This window comes from Pan troglodytes, chromosome 23 (genome assembly GCF_028858775.2).
Source record: "Pan troglodytes isolate AG18354 chromosome 23, NHGRI_mPanTro3-v2.0_pri, whole genome shotgun sequence".
In the NCBI taxonomy this organism is placed as follows: Eukaryota; Metazoa; Chordata; class Mammalia; order Primates; family Hominidae; genus Pan; species Pan troglodytes.
The window spans coordinates 27,812,659-27,835,575 of NC_086016.1; the positions used below are offsets into that span (position 1 = coordinate 27,812,659).

Below are 22,917 nucleotides of genomic sequence, written 5' to 3' on the forward strand. Positions count from 1 at the left end.
CATTATTTGACTCATCAGCAGAAGACCTAGCTAGGATCTAGGTGCAACGGTGCCTCTTACTTGCTGTGGGATATGGGGCAAGTCATTCAGCAAACCCTGAAGTATCTACCTTATGTCAGACCCTGAGCTTACAAATGCAGACACTGTCCCTGTACTTGAGGCTGTCATAGTATGAGGGCTTCATATCTGAACTTCAGTTACCTCATCTATAAAGTGAGGCTAGTGATCGTCTTCTGCTTACTTCACAGGCTAACTGTGAGTTTCAAATAGGACACCAGATGAACAATTGCTTTCTAAACCATAGTGTCTATAATATGCTGTTCCGTTACGTGCAGCATAGTGGTTGAAAGTTCTAGTGCTGACCTCTGACTGCCTGGATTTCAACTCTACTGCTTACTAGTTGTGTAAACTTGGGAAAGCTTTTCTTTACCTGGGTTTCCTTAGCTAAGAACTGGAATGATTATAGTACCTGTCTTGTAGGGTGGTTGTGTGTATACACAACACACATAGAACAGTGATGCCCCACAGCTACTGCTCTGTGTGTTGATTTATATACTTCTTATTCCAGTTAGATTTTGAGGCAGCTTATAGAAATATGTACATTATACCTAGATTTAAAAATAAATAATGGGAAAGAGAAAATAAATATTATTCCAAGATAAAGTTACTATATAGATTTTTTCACTGATTCAACCAATATTTATTTATTATTTTTTAAATTTTGAGACAGGGTCTCACTCTGTCACCCAGGCTGGGGTGCAGTGGTGCAATCATGGCTCCCTCTAGTCTTGAATTCCTGGGCTCAAGTGATCCTCCTGCCTCAGCCTCCTGAGTAGCTTAGATAACAGGGTGTACCACCACACCCAGATACTTTTTTTTTAATTTTAAAAATTTTTGTAGAGATGAGGTCTCACTGTGTTGCCCAGGCTGGTCTTGAATTTCTGGCCTTAAGTGATCCTCCCCCCATAGCCTCCCAAAGTGCTGGGATTATAGGCATGAGCTACTACTCCTGGCATAACCAATATTTATTAAACACCAACATTATGCCAGACACTGTTCAGATGAACAGATACAAAGGACTTATCTCTTTGAGCTTGTATTCTGGTTGAGAGAAACAGACAAGAAACAAATAATAAACAAGAAATGTACCTGGAAGTAAAAACTGCTATGTAATGACTCAAAACCTACTCAAAACTCAGCATGTTGTATTGTGACTTGGTGACCACTTTAGATTGATGGGTCAAAGACTGTCTGAGGAGATGACATCTAAACCCAGGTTTGAATGTTAAAGAGGCTGGTCTTTTGAAGATGGAAGCTTGGTGAGGGGGAGAGCATTTTAGGCTAAAGTTGTGGCCAACACAGAGCCCCTAACATGGTAGGAAAGAACTGGGCATGTTTGGGGAACTGAAACAGGACTAGTGTGGTCTGGTTGTACTGCATGAAGAGAGGGGCAGGTAGTGTGAGATAAGATCAGGTTGAAGAGAGAGGCAGAGTGTTTGGGGCCAGAGTAACACATTTACATTTTATTCTAATGCCCGTGGAAAAATTAAAACAGAGGAGTATTAGGTGTCATGTTTTATAAGTATCAGTTAGGTCAAGGTAGTTGATATGATACCTTCTACATCTCTTTTGATTTTATATCTAGTTGTTCTATCAATTGCTGAGAAAAGGGTGTTAAAATTTCCAACTCTGATTGTAGAATGTCTGTTTCTTCTTTTATTTTGTCCATTTTCTCCATATTTTTTGAAGCTCTGCTATTGAGTACAGAAACATTTTTGATTGTTGTGTCTTTCCATATGAAATGTGTCTATCTCTGGTAATATTCTTTGTCTTGAAATTGACTTCACTGGATATTAATACAGATGTAGACACTTCAGTCTTATGCTTACTATTTTCATGAGGTATCTTTTCCCATCGTTCTACTATCAATTTGTTTTTATATATAAAGTGTGTTTCTTTTAGACAGATATAGAAGTGTCTTGATTATTTTTTTCCCTCATTCTGACAGCCTCTGCTTTTTAGTGAAGTAATTTTAGATATTGTATTTATCCTTTGTGGAGTTTGCTGAGTTTCTTGAATCTGTAAATTTATATATATATATTTTTTTACCAAATCTGGGAAAATTAGGGGCCATTACTTCTTAAAGGATTATTTTTCTACCTCAATCTTTCTTTCCTCTCCTTTTAAGACTGATTATATATATATTTGATATTTGGATATTATCTGTCCTATATATCCTGGATGCCCTGTCTGAGTTTTCCCCCAATATTTTTTCTTTCTTTTCTTTAGATTGGATACTTCCTGTGGATTTGTCTTCAAATTTATTGGCATTTTCTTTTGGCATCTCTAATCTGCCATTCCATTGAATGTTTTTTTCAGATACTCTATTTTTTACTTCTGACATTTTTATCTGGTTCTTTTCATAGTTATTTTCTGCTGCTATTTCCTATCTTTTTATTTGTTACATGAATATTTTCTGTTAACATCCTTTCTGTTATGTCCAGTTATAATAGCTGCTTTAAAATCCTTGTCTGATAATTCTAACATCTGGGCTATCTTGGATTGGTTTTCATTGATGGTTTGTCCTCTTGCATATGGGTCACATTTTCTGTTTCTTCATCTGTAGAATAATTTTAGCTTGTATCTTGAACATGTGATTGATACATTGTGGATACTCTAAACTCTGTTATGCTCCTCCAAGGCGTATGGATTTTTTCATCTGTTCGTTGAAGAATACAGTTAACTTGGCTTACTCAAACTCTGAGCCCTGTCCTCTCTGCAGTGGTGGAAGATGAATCTTGTTCAATTCTTTAAGGCTCAGCTAGGCTGCTTAGGGTCTGTCATGCTCATGTGTCATTATGGGGCCCACCAGGGATTTTGACTGGATTTATACATAGAATTTTGGAGCTTTCCTTCTGTGGCTCTTTATTTTCTTACAGTTTCTGTTGGATGCCCTTTTCCATTCTCTGTGTTCCTTTGGTCACTCTTCAGTGCTTATTGTCTATGTGTCCAGAATTTTAGTTGTTATCTCAGGAGGATTGTTCTGTTAGGAATTAATTGGTTCTGACCAGAAGCAGAGCCTGAGTTTGTGTTATATTTTGAATATAAAGCAAACGTGATTTGCTGATGAATTGGATGTAGGGGGTGGTGGTGGCAGGGGCGTGGCGAAAGAGTGGAATCACTATGATTATTCATTTTTTGGCTTAAGCAACTGGGAGGATGATTTTACTCATTTTTTTGATAAAGAAGACTGGGAGAGGAGCCCGTTTGGCTGGAGTACAGAGGATGTGGAAGTTAAGGGTTTCATTTAGACGTGTTAAATTTGAGATGCTTTCTAGATATTCAACTGAAAATGTCAAATAGATAGTTAGATATTTAGAATCTGGAGCTCAGGAGTCCTAGAGATCCAGACTTAGTCATCAGAATATAATTGATATTTGAAACTGTGGGACTACATAACTTTACCTAGGGAGAACTTAGCTGGTGAAGAAGGGGTGCCCCCAGCACCATGCTCTGAGGCAGTTCAGGATTTGGAAGTCAAGCAGAGGAGAGGAACTACCAAAGGAGACCAAGAAAGAGAAGCCTGGAGAGGATAGGTCACAGAAGTCAGAGAAGAATGTTTCAAAGAAGGCATCAGTGGACAACTGATTTGAATGCTGCTGAGAAGTCAATAAGGTGAAGGACAAAAGAGAGAGCCTTGGATTGGGCCAGACAGAGATGACTTCACTAGACCATCTCACTACAATGGTGGTGGAACAAAGGGTGGGCGCAGAAGCAGAGACTATGACACCTGTGGACCAAAAGTGCTTGCTCTTAGGGCTCAGGTTATTTAGGCTTCCAGTTCACCTGGGAGCTGTGTAACCACCAAAGCAGAAAGGGACTACAGGTCTGTGAATATTTATTATTGATGATAGTGTTTCTATCCTGCAGTAGGGAAGACTTTTCACCTTGAACTCAGACCTTTCCCTGCCCAGGTTACCTGGACCACCAAACTTCTGGGATCAGAGATGGCATTTGCTATGTATATGCTGCAATAGGATGTTTGTTTAGAGCTATTGGTAGTCGACTGCGTGGTCTTTAATCAGTGGTCTTACTGATTATAGAAAGTGAATACCAAATTACAGCCACAGATGCTTTAGGCTCTTATTTTGCATACCAAGAGTTACCTTTTCTGTTGTCAAGTTGGAGCTTAGAAGGCACAAGGCTCTTAATCAAGACAGTGTTGTGGTTCAGAGCATGATTTACCCAGAAATGATGGGATTTGACTGTTCATGGGAAGGAGCTTCCACAGAATGAGCATTTGTTTAACCAGGTGTCAATTTGCTTTGCAGGTTTCTTGGAACATAGACTTAAATTTCATTACACTTGTTTTCAAGGATCATCATTCCATGAAGTCTTATTATCCCTTGAGGCTGTTCTTATGTAGAGGCAGAAACTTTTGCCTTTGGTTTAGTGATAGTCTACCATTTTATCCTAGCATTCTGGCATTAACCTTTGGATTTGCCTAAAGCAAAATACAACAAAAGGAATCAGCCAAGCCAAAAATCTTTGATTTATTTTCCGACTCTCCTTCGGATTTTGGTATCTGGCTTCTGTTACTTTGCAGCTACCATATTCACATCTGGTATGGTGCTTGGACATGTTAGACTTGTTCTCCTGAATTGACTTAGAATGGTTAAGCCCTGGTCTTTTGGCTATGTTGACATTACTAGACTGATTCTTCATAAAGATTGTCTTTTCCTGTTGGATAGAGTTATCAGCCTTCCCCAGTCTGCCTGCCTTTATGTCAGGTTTTATTGTCTTCTTCAAGAAGACTCCATGTGAATTTCAGCCATCACAGTGTAACACTGATGATCTTTCAGGACAATTAAGATGTTCCTGGGAATTTCTCAGCGTGTGAACCTGCTAGCCCTCATATGACTCATGGGACCTCAGTGTTTCACGTACCCTTTTTCCCTCACCTGCATGACTGTGCCCTTATCTTTATTAGGAGTCTAATAAATAGGATTTGCTGGTTTTGATTTCAAAGCTGTGAAAGCCGTACTGTAAGGTAAAAGGTAACCTTTATTTCTATTTAGTTTGTGAAAGGAAGTCATATGTACTAATCAGTCATTATAGTGAAGATCTTTGTGACAGTTTCCCTCCGAGCTTCATATTTCATGTATGTTTTCATTCTCTTCTTGTCTTTTGGATTAAAAGTATTTCTGTAAATAAAGTGGGAACAATTCTGAGGTTCAGGACCTTCTGTTATCAGGTTAGAGCATTGGGAGCCATTTCCACATAAGGCAAATATTTCTAAAGCACAGTTTCATTATTTAGTCATTTTTAACACCAACCAGGTTACCTTTGCTGAATACAGCAAAATACACGATTTGAAGTCACCAGTCACCTGTCTGTTAATACTTTTATAGTGCAGCTGAGGTTCCAACCTGAAAAGCCAATGCTTTCATCTGTGGGTTAATTCCTTTCTATAATACTTATTTGCTTTAGTTGATTGAAAAATCTCTTTGCAGGAATTCTGGCAATATATTTTTTTCCTCCTTGTAGTTTTGGAACACTGTAGTTGAGTGAGAACATTCCCTATCATAACTCCTAGAACTGAATTACAGCCAAATTGAAATGATTTGTGCTTTGAAGAGGAGAATTGGCAAGGATGCATGGTCTATGGCTCGTGTATTGTAAGATAATTGTAACCATGGCAGTGTGTGTTTCCTAATATTATGTTTCTACATTTAAGTGATGAGAGTCGTCATAGGGAAAAAATCCACTTGTATGTTTCTAGTTGAATTTAAATTATTCCAACTTCATTATTACAACATTAGAAGTAGCTGTTTCCTGTGGAATAGCCGGTTCAGTAATTTGCTTTATCTCATGTGCAAGTGGTTTCTGCCTGGGCCAGTAATATATTTTAATTAGGCAAGTTTCCAGGAAGATACAACCTAACAATGATAACTTTAAAAAACCTAGATAAAGGAATATGAAAAACTTGATAATGAGGAAGACCGCCTTTGCAGAAGTCGACAAATTTATGATGCCTACATCATGAAGGAACTTCTTTCCTGTTCACATGTAAGTATTTCTTCTTACTCTGTTACTTTAGTACTGATGAATTAGGGACCATGTTCAGCGTTTCCAGAATGAAAGTAAAACAGTAGAAAGGTGTTTAAAATTGAAAAATGCACGCCCGGGATGGATCCTATTTCTTCTGCTTTGTTGTTTCCTGGTAATATTACCACGATGTGTGTTGCTTCGTGTAAGCTTAGTTTATTTCCAAAAGCTGATACTTTCGCTGCAAACATCAATGAAATAAAATCGCTAATTTATATCAACTGAAGAAAAAGTCTCAATTCGAGACATTCTAAAGGAAATTAAGCTTTATTATTTTAAAATGAGCTATACTTTAACAATTAAGCTAATCAGCTATTGATAAATATAAATTTTAAATGGTCTCTGAATGAATAAGGTGGCTTATAATCATTGTGTTAATTTTGTCCATTAATAGTTCAATAGCAGTTGTAATATTTTTTTTTTCCTTGTAAATCAGATAAACAATCTAACTTGGTCATTAGGATAAACTAGGTTATTAGGAAATTATGCTACCAGGAGTAACTGGAAGAACATTTACCATGTAATATCTCTATATTAGGAATGTTTTCCAAAAGGTGGCCTGACAGTCCTGGCCTGCTGTATCAACGCAGCAGCCACTAGCTGCATGTGGCAATTTACATTTAACTTTAAATTAACTAAAGTCAAATGGGAGTAAAAATTTAATACCTCAGTTCCTCATGAGCCACATTTCCAGTACTCAGTGGTTACATGGGGCTAGTGGCTTTTGTATTGGATGGCACAGATACACAACCCTCCCATTGTCACAGCAAGTCCTATTGGACAGCACTGGTCGTGGTAATGGTGTATTTTGGTGCTTCTGTATTCATTGTTTATGTACAGTTCTTGCTGACATTTGCATAACTGTGGCTAAAGAGGACGTCTCTTTCTTGCGGCATGCACTGCTCTGTTCCTTGGACCCACCTGGCTTGATGAAGGAATTTCTGGGCCTAGGACTAATTGTTGCTACTCCATGCCTTGCTGCCTCAGTAGGGAAGGACTGAACCCTTGAAGAATGCCAGATGTTCAATGAGAAAGCCTCCGTAAACTTAGTTTTTATGTAGTTCAGCAGTTTAGAGGGTGTTTATTCGTATGATGGTACTTTTAAGCCTTTCTTCTTATTGTACATTATTAAAGAAGACACAATTTGAAGTTTGGAGAGGGGAGGATACCATTTTAATTTTTATCAATGGGAGCTCCATTTTTTTTTCCCCTAGTTCCCCTCGCTGTGGTTACAGTAAGACTTTCCTTAACTAGAGCCTTTTACCACTATGGCTTGACTTTGTAATCCTGACATTAATTCTTAGGGGTATTTTTGTGTATTTTCTCTTACTTGATGGAAATTTTACGTTTTTACAACCCCATTATCAGTTTGTTGATGAATGTATGCATTTAGGGCCCAAACAATCCTCCCATCTAAGCCTCCAGAGTAGTTAGGACTACAGGCGCACACCACCATGCCTGGCTCATTTTTATTTTTATTTTTATCTTTATGGAAATGAGGTTCCACTGTGTTGCCCAGGCTAATCGCGAACTTCTGGGCTCAAGTGATCCTCCTGCCTCGACCTCCCAAAGTGCTGGGATTACAGGCATGAGCCAGTGCACTTGACCTGATAATAGGATTCTTTACACTTTATTATCAGAGTGATCTTGAACCCTTCTGGAATTGCATAATGTCAGCCCCTGCATGGTCATTCTTCTGGGCATGTATCTAAGAACTGGATGCCCAGAGGAACAAGCATTTGCTGCGATTGCCTATAAATACTCAACAGATTTTTAAAGAATGTTTGTTAATATAATTACCGTAGGTTACTGTTTAGTAATTGCTGTGTTAAATTTATCTGTTGTGATATTATATAACATACACAGATTTGTTACATTTTATTATTTAAAATCTTATTTTTGACTTTTGATAGCCTTTCTCAAAGCAAGCTGTAGAACACGTACAAAGTCATTTATCCAAGAAACAAGTGACATCAACTCTTTTTCAGGTAAGATAAAATCATTCCAAAATAAATAGATAATATTTGCTTAACACTTGGCCTTGGTGACATTCTTTTTGCATGTGCAATTACACTAGAGGACTTGCTTTGTAAAGACTGTGTTCTATTCTGGAGCTTTGTCTGGGACTATTTGAGTTTATTATCACTTATCTTCCCATTGCAAAGTGTCCTTCTACCAACGTGCTTCCTAAAGGCTTTTCTGAAAAAGGTCATTAGAGCTTTGTCGTAACATTATGTTCTAGAAATCAGTCAAGATAAGACATCAGAGAAGCAAGTTTTTGCCCATTTGACATTCCAGCACCTGTGATGAGCAATGACTCTACAAGATTTATTTTGTAGTGCCAGGCTGTTGATACTTGCTGTGATTATCCTCTAGGGGAAATACAATTCAAGATTCAGGAGCAAATGTTTGAGTGATCTTTGAGTCATGGGAAATTGTATTTTACCTTGGCTGTTCATATCTTGAACACAATACCGTCATACAGGTTTAAATGACAAGACTTGGAAAATCAGATTCCCAACTAATAGGCCTATGTATTTGGCATTCCTTAGATGAGGTGGTTTCACTTCCTCCCAAAAGCCTTTTCCATCCTGTGTTTTTTATAGAGGTGGCAGTGGTTTACAAGGACAGTCAGATTCTCCAATGAATAAAGTGCTTTTCATGTTTCTATGAATTACAAGAAATAGGAAAGAATGTCATTGAGTAATATAATGGTTTTAATAAGTGAAAATAGTCAACTCCTCTTTTTCCTGGATAAGTTGGGCATTTAAAGGGAGGTAAGTTGACTTTGGCATCTTTTTTTTTTTTTTTTTGAGACAGAGTCTCGCTCTGTCACCCAGGCTGGAGTGCAGTGGTGCTATCTCTGCTCACTGCAACCTCCGCCTCCCAGGTTCACGCCATTCTCCTGCCTCAGCCTCCCAAGTAGCTGGGACCACAGGTGCCCGCCAGCATGCCCGGCTAATTTTTGTATTTTTAGTAGAGACGGGGTTTCATCGTGTTAGCCAGGATGGTCTTGATCTCCTGATCTCGTGATCCGCCCGCCTCGGCCTCCCAAAGTGCTGGGATTACAGGCGTGAGCCACCGCGCACGGCCAACTTTGGCATCTTATGATGGTGTTTATGCAAAATGAATTTGATTATTCAGCAGAGCAAATACCGATTTGGCTCTTAGAGCATATTTAGATAGTAACAAATTGGGTGTTACCTTTCTGTGACAATAATTAGATGGACTTTCATAAAATGTAATACCTGTCTGGATAGTAGTGGGTTATAAGCTTGGGTTATGAAATTCATTGACCTGACCTGGCTTTGAGTCCCAGGGCCGTAGCTGGAGGACCTTGGGTAAGCTCCTCCACCTTCCTAACTTCAGTTTTCTCATCTGTAAAATGGAAATGACACTGCGCTCTCCCTGAAAGGGAGGTCTTGATTCAGTGAGAAGGGTGCACACGGGTTGCTTTGTACGAGGCCCGCCTATCACTGCGCTCCACAAATGTTAGCTATTATCACACATCTTACAGTCAGAAAGTACGGTGTCAATATCTGCTTTTTGTTGTCTCCATGATATTTGAGTGTCAAAATTTCAGTTTTCATCTGACTTTGCCATGGTATGTAGACAGCCTTATGGTCAATTACATTTAACATTGCTAAACTATACCTCATAATACATGGGTTTTACAAATCTGATTTTAGCTTCCACTATAACATAAATAACATTGAAAAAAAATTGTTCCAGTTGAGATACAAAGACCACTAGGATTCTTTCATACCTTCAAAAAACATTCATTTAGAAGCAATTTCTTTCATATATCTTTTAAAAAACACTTTATTGATTTGTTTTGTTCATTAAAAAAATAGTCAAAATAATTTTCTGGCTAAACAGATATAGAATGGGTATTATTCTTATTTCAGAGGTGAAGAAAATATTTTAAAGTTTATTAAAATAAGGAGTATATTAATGCAATTCTATGTATTATGTACCATCAGAGCATAATGACTAAAGTATAAGTAAAAGGTATATGTCTGAACGTCCTGTTTACAGAGGTACATTAACCAGTAGAGTCAGTTGAAGTTCATAGTAAAACAAAACTGTTTTTAAAGTAAATACAAATGCTTTTTATTAAATGCTTTTTGTTGTAAGATTGCCTTTAGAGGTAAGTAAGTGCATAGGTCCATTGGTGGCGGGCTTGGGAGGGGCCCTAGCTTGTGCTTGAGTGCTTCTAAAATGCACTGGGCCCTGAGCTCGGCTCTCAGTATTCTGAATCTTACCGAATTCTCACGACAGCCTTACAACTTAGATACGACTGTTCTCTTTTACAGATTAAGGGAACTGAGGATCAGAGAGGGAAAGTAGTCTGCTCCTCATCTCACTGTTGAACTCTGGCTTTCATACTCCTTAGCAAGCCTGTTGCGGTTCCTTTTGTTGAAAAGTGGCAGCATGGTAGATTCTATGTAGTCTTAGGAATTCCCAGTGACACTCATCTTTTACTTTATTAGCAGAAAGTAGGGATGTTTGATAAAATATGAAAGAAAAATATTAATTGACATAATAGCTTGTATAAATAGAAAAATCTGTGATCTATAAATGTAGCCTTTTCTTAGATCTTTGGACATTTGAATCTATTTCGTCTCTTGACTCTTTTGAACCTCTTGAGACTTGTCGAGGACTTGGCTAAGATAGATGTTGTGTGTTTCCTGGAATCAGGATTTCAGAGCTGGAAGGAACTTCAGAGAGAGATAATTTAGCTTCCTCTTTCACCACAAAGGGGACAAAGTCCATATGGTTTTTGCAACTAGCTCCAGTGCCTTCCCCAGGACAGGGATAGTTCTGCAAGTTGGGGTAGACTGGCTCACCCCCCACCACCGCCCCCTATCCCGCGTTGCCCACCAGGCTAGCGTCCTTTCTGCTTGCAGGAAGCAAGGCTCCCAGAAGGACTGCAGCTGCCTCCCAGCCCATGTTTGGTTCCTGTGGCTTCTGCAGACTTCCTATTCTCATCACTTGGTTTGTACTGTTCCATGATGTAGTTTTTCTTTTATTTTGTTTTGTAAACTTTCAGGATGATCTATGAAGACATAAAAAAAAGGTTAAATTTGGATCATTCAATGAGCTGAGGGTGCCAAAATGTTTCCCAAAACTATCTAATTGACTCTGGGCTGAACTGTGAAATATTGTCACTTTATATTTTTATAGTTCTTGATTTTAAAAGTTCATAACATGGAAAAGGAAAGCTGATGCTGTTTATTCAGTAATGGCTAAAGTGGCATGAAGTTGAAGTAGATGGTAGTTGTTCTCCATGAGGGGAAGAGCACTGTGCATGTGAACCAGGAGCCCTCGCCTTAACCCCAGTTTAGCCATGGACCTTCTCAGAGACCTTGGGAGTGCACCTGCCTGCAGTTTGGTAGCCTTACCTGTAAGATGAGGAGTGGGATTGGATCAACTCTCCCCTGTGGTTTTCTCTATGACTCTAAGAGATAGAAAATCAATAAATAAAATAGCTAATTAAAAAAAAATTTCACTTCATGGACCTATTAGCTTTGAGTTTTTAAAACTCAGTGCAGATTACAGATGCTTTTATTAGCTTACAAGTTGTGCCACATAACTTGTGGGGCCCAGTGCAACATGAAAACGCAGGGCTCCTCATACAAAATGATTAAGAATTTCAAAATGGCAACAACAGAGCTTTAAACCCAGCACCAGGCTTTTCTGAGTCACACTTCCATGAAGCAAGCCCTGCTCATGTAAGAAGTGTCTGTGACTTGCCAGGAGTCATATTAGGTAGTAGGAATATAGTGGCAAACAGGGCAGACCTGTCTGTGTCTTCATAGAATCAAGTGGTGTAGATAAATATTGATGAATGCATTAGTGAATATTAGACAAGCACGGAGAAGGGCAGGTACCAGACACAATGCTATGGGGAGTGCATAATTGGGAACTTCGCTTAACCTGAGTCTCATTGGTTTGTGTTTTTTTGATACATTCCGATTCATTCAGTGTGGAATTTCTTTTCCATCTCTTCCAGCCATACATAGAAGAAATTTGTGAAAGCCTTCGAGGTGACATTTTTCAAAAATTTATGGAAAGGTATGAAACTTTATGCATATATATACACAGTTTTTTATCGTGTACGTGTACCTCATCTTATGCCGTAAATGCTGACCTTAAAATGTGTGTTAATCATTCAGCAAGTATTCACTGACCATGTACGATGTGCCAGGCTTTGTGTTAAACTGTTTCCTCAGTACTTTACATTATAATTTTAGGGTTTGTCTATCTTAACATATCTTTGACCTTCAATTTCTCAGCTTCAATAGAATCTAAAATATACACTGAGGAACCTCAATTTTAAAAAGTATCTTATTGAGAGACCTTTGCTAATAATGCAAACTTGACTATAATTTATCTGATTCATTTGCTTGGATTTTGGAAACATGTCTCCCAAAGCAGGACAAGCCTGTACTTGATTCTTCATGTAGGAGTAGAATTTAAGGACATAGGTCAATGTCTGTTTATGATCGTGTACATCATTAAATACCTAATAAATATGTCCCTTGGTTACTCAAACTATAGATCTACTGGTCAATTCTTCAGTTTTTTGAGTATGTCTCTGTGACAATGCACCACTGAAATTGGACCTTCTAAAACAGAATCTGCATTGACACTGACTTTATCAGCTTGGCTAATTTCTAGACAATATACGTGATGATAATATCTCATGCTAGAGCTTTCTGCAGCTGCTCAGTAATTGCACTTTAAGAACAAATGCTACTTTACTGTAGTTTTCTTCACCACATATTCACAGAACTAAAGCAATTAAAAAGAAAGTTGTGTTGCAATTCTATTGGAGTTCAAGAGGTAATTTTATCCTGGAGCAGAGTCAATATGTTGGGAAACTAATATTCTTACAGACAATTGTACTTTTCTGAGTAATAGCAGGAACTTTGCCAAAAAGCGCCAGCATCAAAGGGAGAGGGTGGGCTGCTGGCTCAGGGCTGAGTTGCAGCCAAGTCCTGGGCCATCTCCATGGCTGTTGGTCCTAAAATCTGACCTTTCCCAACTCTTGGGTAAACCTAACTTTTGTGTGATCCTTAAGGGAGAAGGGAGAGAGGGGAAGGTAATTGAAAGTGGGGAAGAGGTTCTCCCATGGATATTTTATAACTTTGCCATGCATCCTTTCACTTGAAACCAGGCTCACAGATATAGTGATTTTCGTTCATTGAGACAGTCATTTCATAGCCTCGCAGTAAATGCAAACGATGCCGTTTGCATTTTAGGCAAGCAGGCACATGGGATTTTCTGCAGCCATTACAATTTTCTGTAAATAAATTATTTTTAAAGTTGATTTGTTAATTTCCATCAAATTAGAAAAAAAAATTCATGTCAGGTGATAAGTTTGGAGCTTTGATTTTGAAAAGCACAGGGACTCCATCAATATGGTCATGTAGCCTTTGACCTCATAGGGACTGGGCACACGAAGGGCCCCATGGAAAAGGTGATTTTTCCATGACCACCCTGAGTCTGATGGTAAAGAGGGAGCCATCAGCAATGCAGGGACATGTGCAATGTCTTCCCACCTTCCCTGAGGTCCAAGCAGGGCTGTGGGGCTGAGTTCCAGGTGAGGCAGAATTGGAGAGGGCAGTGGAGGCTTTCCCTCTTCTAGTTGAGAGCTATGCGCCTCATTCAGGCAGTGAACTTCAGTTGCTCAGCAGGACCACAACTGAGTCAGGAATCAGAGTTAAAAACACTTCTCCTACTCCACCCTTACTGCATCCCAGGCGTTTCCATGTCTCTAACCTCTGATCTTCTCTCCAAGATACTTTGAAGTCATTTGCAAGGGCTCTAGCTACCTGAAGCCCTATCATTGTCTGGGCTCTTTCCTTTGTCGCAGTTCCCCTCCTGTCAAAAGTGTCCCACTCAGTAACCAGGCATTGATTGGGAATAGCACTCAAATAACCCCCGTGGAGACAGGACTGAGCCTAGATACTCAGGGCCATCTGTACTTCCTAAAGAGGAACTTGTTACAGCAAATCCATTCTTAGTGGGCAAAATATGTAGGCACTTCTCTCTTCCTTGTTTGTTAACCCTCCTCAGCTAGTTGTAAAATGTGTCAGATTTCCATCCCCTGTGACCCGCTCTGGACTCCAGAATCTGTGAGAAAAGAGAGTACGAGCTAGCCTCACAAACCAAGTGCATTTCAAAGACCAGTCATAGATTTATAAATGGCAGTGCACCCAAATGTGGTTTTGCCTTTTGCATGCACCATACTTTTAAAAAATAGGTTGAAATAACTCTTAGAAAGTCTCAAAACATAATTTTAATTTACCAACTTCATTAGACATGTTAGGAGGATCAGTGAAACACTCTTTGTGAGTCATTTTAGATTCATTGAAAAAAAGATGCTATTGTAATTGCAACTATTCCTCTGCTTTTGATTTTTAATTTGATTGTTAGCCTCAGAAACATGTTAAAGATCCTTATTTTTAAAAAAGGTCTATTGGTCGGGTGTGGTGGCTCGCCCCTGTAATCCCAGCACTTTGGGAGGCTGAGTCAGCAGGATCGCTTCAGGCTAGGGCTTCGACACCAGCCTGTACAACATAGCAACACCCACTATCTTCAAAAATAAAAATTAAAAACTAATAGCTTAGTGCGGTGGTGTGTGCCTGTAGTCCTAGCCACTTGGGGGGCTGAGGTGGGAGGATCACTTGAGCCTAGGAATTGAGGGTTGTATCGACCTAGGATTGCACCACTGCACTCCAGCCTGGGACACAGAGTGAGACCCTGTCTCCAAAAGAAAAAAAAAATTGTAAAGCTCATTAAATGAAGCCCCTAGGGAACTGTGATATTTGGATGTCTTTAAGGCATTCCAGTATGATGCTAATATTACCTATAACTCCCTTCCTCCCTTCCTCCCTCTCTCCCTGAATCCTGTGTCTGTGTAAGGAATCATGCCAGGGGCAAAATGAGATCGAACCATCACCAGAATGTTCTCTACGAAGTATTCAATCTAGAATGCATTTCTTTTGAAAATAGTTTAAAAAACAAACACCTGGCCGGGAGGGTGGCTCACGCCTGTAATCCCAGCACTTTGGGAGGCCGAGGTGGGCGGATCGAGACCATCCTGGCTAACGTGGTGAAACCCCATCTCTACTAAAAATACCAAAAAAAAAAAAAAAAAAAAAAATAGCCTGGCGTGGTGGCGGGCCCCTGTAGTCCCAGCTACTCGGGAGGCTGAGGCAGGAGAATGGCATGAACCCGGGAGGCGGAGTTTGCAGTGAGCTGAGATCGCGCCACCGCACTACAGTCTGGGGACATAGCAAGACTCCATCTCAAAACAAAAACAAAAAACAGGCCAGGCGTGGTGGCTCAGGCTTGTAATCCCAGCACTTTGGGAGGCCGAGGCGGGCGGATCACGAGGTCAGGAGATTGAGACCACGGTGAAACCCCCTCTCTACTAAAAATACAAAAAATTAGTCCACGTGGTGGCGGGCGCCTGTATTCCCAGCTACTCCGGAGGCTGAGGCAGAAGAATGGCGTGAACCCGGGAGGCGGAGCTTGCAGTAAGCCGAGATGGCGCCACTGCACTTCAGCCTGGGCGACAGAGTGAGACTCCGTCTCAAAGCAACAAAAACAAAAACAAAAGACCCACCTTACAGATATATTGCTCATTAATAAAAAACGTAATCAAAATGTCTTTGTTAAATAGATACAGGATATATCTTTTTCCTCATGGATAAAGAAAACACTCATCAAGCAGTTGAGTGAACTATGGGAGCATGTCAGTGTGGTGAACCTATTGCCTCTTAGGATTCTAGTCTGAGGGTTTCTCTTCTATACCACCTGTGTCTTTGAGAGGCAGTACTGAATCTTGGTTAAGATGATACACTAGATTCTATTGGTCTGGGTTCAAATTCCACTCTCCCACTCTGTCACTGTGTGACCTTGGCCAAGCCTCTGAACATTTTGATGCCTTGGTCTCCTCAGCTATAAAATGGGGATCATAATAGTACCTGGCTGTAGAGTCTGTAGGAGGAATACATGAGCAGGCCTGGCACATGGCTACTCTTAGAATTATTTGTAAACATTAATTTTTTGTCTTAGAGCTGTGCTTTAAAAGCCATGGCTGTCCAATATGGTAGCCAGTAGCCAGATACAGCTATTGAACACTTCAAATGTGATGAGTCTAAATTAAAATGTGCTTTTAAGTGCAGAATGCACTTCAGATTTCAAAGACTTAATATAGTAACAAGAATGTAGAATATCTCATTAATTCATATTGATTTCATGTTGAAAGAATTTTTAATATATTGGGTTACATAAAGTATATTATTAAAATTACATTATATATGTGGTTCATATCATCTCCGTATTGGACTCTGCTGATTCAGATAAAAGTGGTACCATAGCTTATGACAATTAAAGAAGAAACATGAAATCTTTCATTTGAATCATGAAATAAAGCCATGAATACGGGTGAATGCTCTGTGAAAAAGGGTTTCAGAAAACTTACTTTATTTGACAAGCAACCCAAGTAATGCCGTTCTAGTCTGTCTTACGGTGTTGTTTTGTAAATCCAGTTAATTTGATATTTAACTTTTTAGTAATTATTTTATTCTCTTTTAGTGACAAGTTCACTAGATTTTGTCAGTGGAAAAACGTTGAATTAAATATCCATGTGAGTATCATCTTTTTCTTTTTTCGTTTTTTAAATAAAAACTTCCTCTGGCTTAACCTCATGAGAAAATACTTGATTCTGGAACGTACTCCCAGAGGGTCCACTGCCCAAACAGATGTCTGTCTTACAGCTTTAAGTACTAAGCATTCACCCTCCCATGCTTCCTTATAAACAATAGAAGCTTTAATTCTTTTTCATATTCATATGAGAATGTGCTTGTTTATGTAAGATATTTTAAGAGGTAATTGACTCTTTAACAAAAATAGTAGTAAAAATACAAATCTTTTACTTAATATAACTCCTTCATGTCCTTGCCTTCTGCCATTCTGGTAGAGTTCCTTTTCTTTTTCTTATTATTAGATGTAATAATACAAATTGAGTATCATAATGAAAATGATGACATCTTTTATCAGACCAAGGCTTCATCTTCTTTTTTATCATTTTGAGAGTGATAAAAGCAATCTTCCAATACAGGCCACGTTCTAACACGTCATCTCCTTAGTGTTTCATCTACTTTAAGTTTTCAATTTCAGTCATTCTTATTGCATCATCCTTATTGCAGTTTGAAAATGCACACATTTCTTTGCACAGTCTTTCTTACATTCTGTTTTATAATCTCCCTTCTCATAGGCTTGCAATTGGGCAAAACAATCAACCGGAATTTTTTTTTTTTTTTTTTTGAGATTTTTTACTTGAATGGTATTGTTGGAAGAGGAGCTTTTTTTTTTTTGAGACGAGTCTCGCTCTGTCGCCCAGGCTGGAGTGTAGTGGCGCGATCTCTGCTCACTGCAACCTCCGCCTCCCGGGTTCACACCATTCTCCTGCCTCAGCCTCTTAAGTAGTTGGGACTACAGGCACCCGCCACCATGCCCGGCTAATTTTTTGTATTTTTTAGTAGAGATGGGGTTTCACCGTGTTTGCCAGGGTGGTCTCTATCTCCTGACCTCATGATCAGCCGGCCTCGGCCTCCCGAAGTGCTGGGATTACAGGCGTGAGCCACCGCGCCCAGCAGGAGTTTTGTTTTTTTAAAAATACTTGATCTTCACTAAAAGGCCAAGAAATGATCTATTTTTTTTTTTTTTTCAATTTCTAACCTCCTTTTCCCATCATATTTCCTGAAAGGATTTAGAAGCAAGAGGCAATACCAGATACTCCAAAAACCCTTTATATCTGCTCTGGGTCTTTCATACACTTCTGCCTCGGGAGACCCTGTGTCCTTGTGGACTCTGAGAATCAAACGTGAAGTCTGTGGCCCAAACGCAGGTTTCTATAGGATGTTTTAAGGTTGTTTGGGGGAACCCTTAAAGAATCCCACCCTTAATTTGCCAGGATATGTAAAGTAGTAGGTACTTGCTATTGTCTTACGGCCTCTTACGTGAAATGTCAGATTCACTATCTGTCTTTGTGCCATTTAACATTATTAAATCTAATGATGAAGTGGGGCATTACTGAGATATTATTGACTGAAGGAAAGTGCTTATGAATACAGCCTCTGTATATACTTCACTCACATTTAGCCTTGTTTCACGCTCACATGGCCAGCATGAGTCCTCTCTATTCACTGATGTTACCAATAACAAATTCACATGGCCTGCATCTGTTGGGTTTCCTGATCATATGGCCTTGTATCATGAACACATAGATGCCCCTGACATGGACTCTCATTTTTCAACTCTGACAGTTCTCGGAAGCATTGGATTGTTCCCAAACATTAGGCTTCGGAGTAGCTAAGGCTGCTTTTCATTTTGATTAGACATTTCACATTCACTTGTCCTCAAGGTATACATATTGTAATCTGGGATTTGTGAGAGTGGAGAAACAGTTCGGCTTGGTTCCACTCCATCATCTTCCCTTGTGCCTCCATTTGGTGCCTCGTTTATCCTGGAGGTGGAGCTGAGGGAGGCTGTCAAAAGTCTTGCCACCCCTGGGGCATCTCATCCTTCAGCTTAAAGACTCAGTCATGAAAAGGGTAGATCCCTAAGTCAGATTGCTATTTTAATTACTATCTATGTTTTGCATGAAAAAATCTTTAAAACACCATAGCTTTGTGTAATCTTATGTTTTCATTTTGTGTTTGGATTTCCCAGTTGACCATGAATGAGTTCAGTGTGCATAGGATTATTGGACGAGGAGGATTCGGGGAAGTTTATGGTTGCAGGAAAGCAGACACTGGAAAAATGTAAGCTTTCAATGCTCTTATGTTTTACTGGCACTATTAAGATTTTAATATTTGCATGAAAAGAAAATTCCTATAGAGAAATGTGGAAACCTATGACATTTCTTTTGAAGTACTTTACCTCCAAAAGAAATAAGCTGTAGGCTGGGCGTGGTGGCTCACGCCTGTAATCCCAGCACTTTTGGAGGCAGAGGCGGGTGGATCACGAGGTCAGGAGATCGAGACCATCCTGGCTAACACGGTGAAACCCTGTTTCTACTAAAAATACAAAAAATTAGCCGGGCGCGGTGGCAGGCGCCTATAGTCCCAGCTACGCAGGAGGCTGAGGCAGGAGAATGGCGTGAACCCGGGAGGCGGAGCTCGCAGTGAGCGGAGTTCGCCACTGCACTCTAGCCTGGGCAACAGAGCAAAACTCTGTCTTGAAAAAAAAAAAAAGCTGTATTTTGTTAAGCATGGGGAATGAGAGCAATAAGCTGGAACCTCCACCTCTTAGGGCCAAATGGGAAGTTCAACAATAACCTTGTATCCTGCGCCCAAGATGGTGCGGGTTGTGGGTGGGAGCCAGGGAGCCAGAGGTGAACTAGAAGGGATCCTTGACAACTGTGGCATGTTACGTTCAGCCTCCCCATCAGATCACATGACAAAGAATTGTTTGCTTTGCAAAAGAGAGACATTCTCTTTTAAATAAAGACTCACCGACGATGAAGCATAAGCCGTTGTGGCATTTCAGATGCTGGTTCGCTAGATCAGTAGCTGGGGTGCTGGAGAGGAGGAAGCCCTGTGGACAATGATCACTGATCGTGGGCTCCATCACTCACCTTGGTTAACGTTTTTCCTGGGAGGTCAGCATTCAGAAACTAACTGCATCTGAGCTGGGTAGAAGGGTCTTCTGGAGAGTGAATGGTGGAATTCTTAAGTGTGGGGGAAAATTTTTTTTTTAACAGAAGTGGTTTAAGACATATTTCTGAAAGCAAAAGAGAGTGGAAAAATATGATTTGATAGATCCAGAGCTACAAGTTTGGTTAAGTGCCAGGCATGTTAGAGCAGTGGGCTTGGTGGAGTAGTATAGTGTGTGAGGCTTGGTTATAAAGTAATTGAATCCGTGGGAAAAGGGGTGTTTGAGGCCCCCTAATTCAGTGCCTGCCTCCGGTCCACCTCTGCTGAGGCACTTCCTGGGATTGGGAGCTGATGGCTTTGCCAAGAAGTCCTTTCCGTTTTCAGACAGGTCCAATGGATAATATGTTTTTTGGGGACTGAAATTTACCTTTGTTAATTTGTACCCATTGGTTGTCTTTCTACTTTGGGGGCCTGGGCAGGGCGAGCCTGATGCCCGGCACTCAGGAGTTTGAATTCTGGGGTGGTGCCCAAGCAATGTAGCCTAGGGATCTGGAGTAAGGGTCCTAGTATCACACCTGCTACGTCAGGTTCACCCTCCACACTTTCTGCCTTGGACAAAGTTCGGGACCTCTCAATGCCTCCATCTCCTGGTCTATAAAGTAGGAGTAATAAAAGTGCCTTGTTATGAGAATTAAATGAGATTAGACTTTGTCAGGCTTTCGGAAGGCTGCTTGTTGTGTGTTAAGTACAAGGAAATAAGAGTATACTGAAACGCAGTCCTCTGCAACCCTGGTCACTTTCACTGAAACACAGTCCTCTGCAACCCTGGTCACTTTCTCATGGAAAAGTTCTTTCTTATTCTGTACTTGCACAGTAGACTTTTTCATCCTAAGTGAAATACTCTACTTGTTGCTTGGCACCGTTCATTAATTTCTGCTAGTTTTGCTTCATCATTGTATTTAGAATATCTAGTCAGACACTTGATGTTATAGAAGTAAATAATATCGGCCGGGCGCGGTGGCTCACACTTGTAATCCCAGCACTTTGGGAGGCTGAGGCGGGCGGATCACGAGGTCAGGAGATCGAGACCGTCCTGGCTAACACAGTGAAACCCTGTCTCTACTAAAAATACAAAAAATTAGCTGGGAGTTGTCGTGGGCACCTCTAGTCCCAGCTACTCGAGAGGCTGAGGCAGGAGAATTGCTTGAACCTGGGAGGTGGAAGTTGCAGTGAGCCAAGATTGCACCATTGCACTTCAGCCTGAGTGACAGAGCGAGACTCAGTCTCAAAAAAAAAAAAAGGAAATAATATCAACTTATCTCTTTGTACACATTTACTATTTTACATAACTCTCAAAAATAGCCAGTGGGTAGTAAATATTCTTCTATTCTATAGATCAAGTGTAGATATTTCTCAGGAGCCATATAGCTAGAAAGGGGTCAAGTCTTAAGGCCCACGAACCCTCACTCATGTCTGTTCCTGTCACCAGGCTGCCAGTTGCATGCACACTGGCTCTGCGAGCCCATCAGTGAACCACAAGGTGCACCCCTAGGAGCCTGTTTAGATAGCTCTTTGATACCTTCTAAACAGAGGCCCAAGAATGCACTTGCTTCCCAGAGGCCCGAGGCCTGTGTGCTATCTCCTTTGGTCTGCAATCTAAAGGTTTTATTAAAAACCACCAAGTGCAGTGGCTCATGCCTGTAATCCCATCTACTCAGGAGGCTGAAATAGGAGGATTGCTTGAGGACAGGAGTTCGAGACCAGCCTGGACAACATAATGAGACTCTCATCTCTAAAAATAATATTTTTTAAATTAGATGGGCCTGGTGACAGGTGCCTGTAGTCCCAGCTATGCTCCAGCTACTCTGGAGGCTGAGGTGGGAGGATTGCTTGAGACCAGGAGTTTGAGGCTGTAATGAGGTACAATCATCCCACTGGACTCCAGCCTGGGCAACAGAATGAGACCCCATATCTTAAAAAAAAAAAAAGAAAAAGAAAAGGAAAAAAAAAAAGAAAAGAAATCAACTCCACATGGAAGAGAGTGGTGATAGAGGTAGTGTAAAACATTTTGAAAATTCTTTTAAATAAAAATAAGATATTTAAAGAACATATCACTTCATGTGTTTCTAACATTTGATCCCACATGTAAGCAAATTAATGTCTTGCCAATTGATTTGTTATAAGAACTCGTAGAAAAGTGGATAAAAACACCAAATTTGAACATTTATCTTGTTTTTATATAACTTAAACATGATAAGTTATGATCAACAAGAAAAAGGTAGATTTTCTGTGTCTGCTACACTGAGACAGTGTCCATGCTGCAGATCCGGGCTGAAGGAAGTAGTCCATCATCTGGGAATTTAGAGTTATACACAAGAACTTTCAGCCTGTGAAACATGTGAAAACACTTGCAAGAATTCCCTTTTAGCCTTCTGTTGTCCTACCGAAAAAGCTTCCTGTTTTCTATAGAATATGCCATATAACTTGTCTGCATTTTCTTAATATGAGTTTGTTCCAGGTTTTCAAAAATCTTAAGTTGCCAATTGGTTCTTCTCAATTGACTTGCCTCAATGATAGTAGAAAAATCTTATTGATTCTTTCTATTATTTAAAACGTCATAACTTAAATATCAAAATTAAAAATAAATCAATAAAATAGCATTTTAGGACATGCTGTTTTGAATTCATGCCTTCCCTTTCCATTTTGTTGATCATCACTGTTTTAGATTCTTAACCCCTATAAACTCTTATAAAAATTGACCACTGCTGGCCGGGCACGGTGGCTCATGCCTGTAATCCCAGCCCTTTGGGAGGCTGAGGCGGGCGGATCATGAGGTCAGGAGATCGAGACCATCCTGGCTAACACGGTGAAACCCCCACCTCTACTAAAAATACAAAAAAATTAGCCGGTCATGGTGGCGGGCGCCTGTAGTCCCAGCTACTTGGAAGGCTGAGGCAGGAGAATGGTGTGAACCCGGAAGGTGGAGCTTGAAGTGAGCTGGATTGTGCCACTGCACTCCAGCCTGGGTGACAGAGCGAGACTCTGTCTCAAAAAAAAAACAAAAAACAAAAAACAAACAATTGACCATTGCTGAATTCACAATTCCTAGCTGCTAAATATATACATATGC

General features: G+C 40.1%; 1 protein-coding gene across 22 annotated transcripts in view; it reads left to right on the top strand.

Annotated features, from left to right (window-relative positions):
• The window catches only part of GRK3 (G protein-coupled receptor kinase 3), a 279,994-nt gene that overhangs the window by 207,435 nt on the left and 49,642 nt on the right, over nucleotides 1-22,917 (top strand). For all 22 annotated transcript variants that reach the window (XM_063808413.1, XM_054675962.2, XM_063808418.1 and 19 more), the window contains 5 exons: nucleotides 5,968-6,069; nucleotides 8,022-8,096; nucleotides 12,125-12,186; nucleotides 16,723-16,774; nucleotides 18,862-18,953. In XM_063808413.1, the coding sequence (XP_063664483.1) occupies nucleotides 5,968-6,069; nucleotides 8,022-8,096; nucleotides 12,125-12,186; nucleotides 16,723-16,774; nucleotides 18,862-18,953 (383 nt within the window). The remainder of the gene's footprint in view (nucleotides 1-5,967; nucleotides 6,070-8,021; nucleotides 8,097-12,124; nucleotides 12,187-16,722; nucleotides 16,775-18,861; nucleotides 18,954-22,917) is intronic.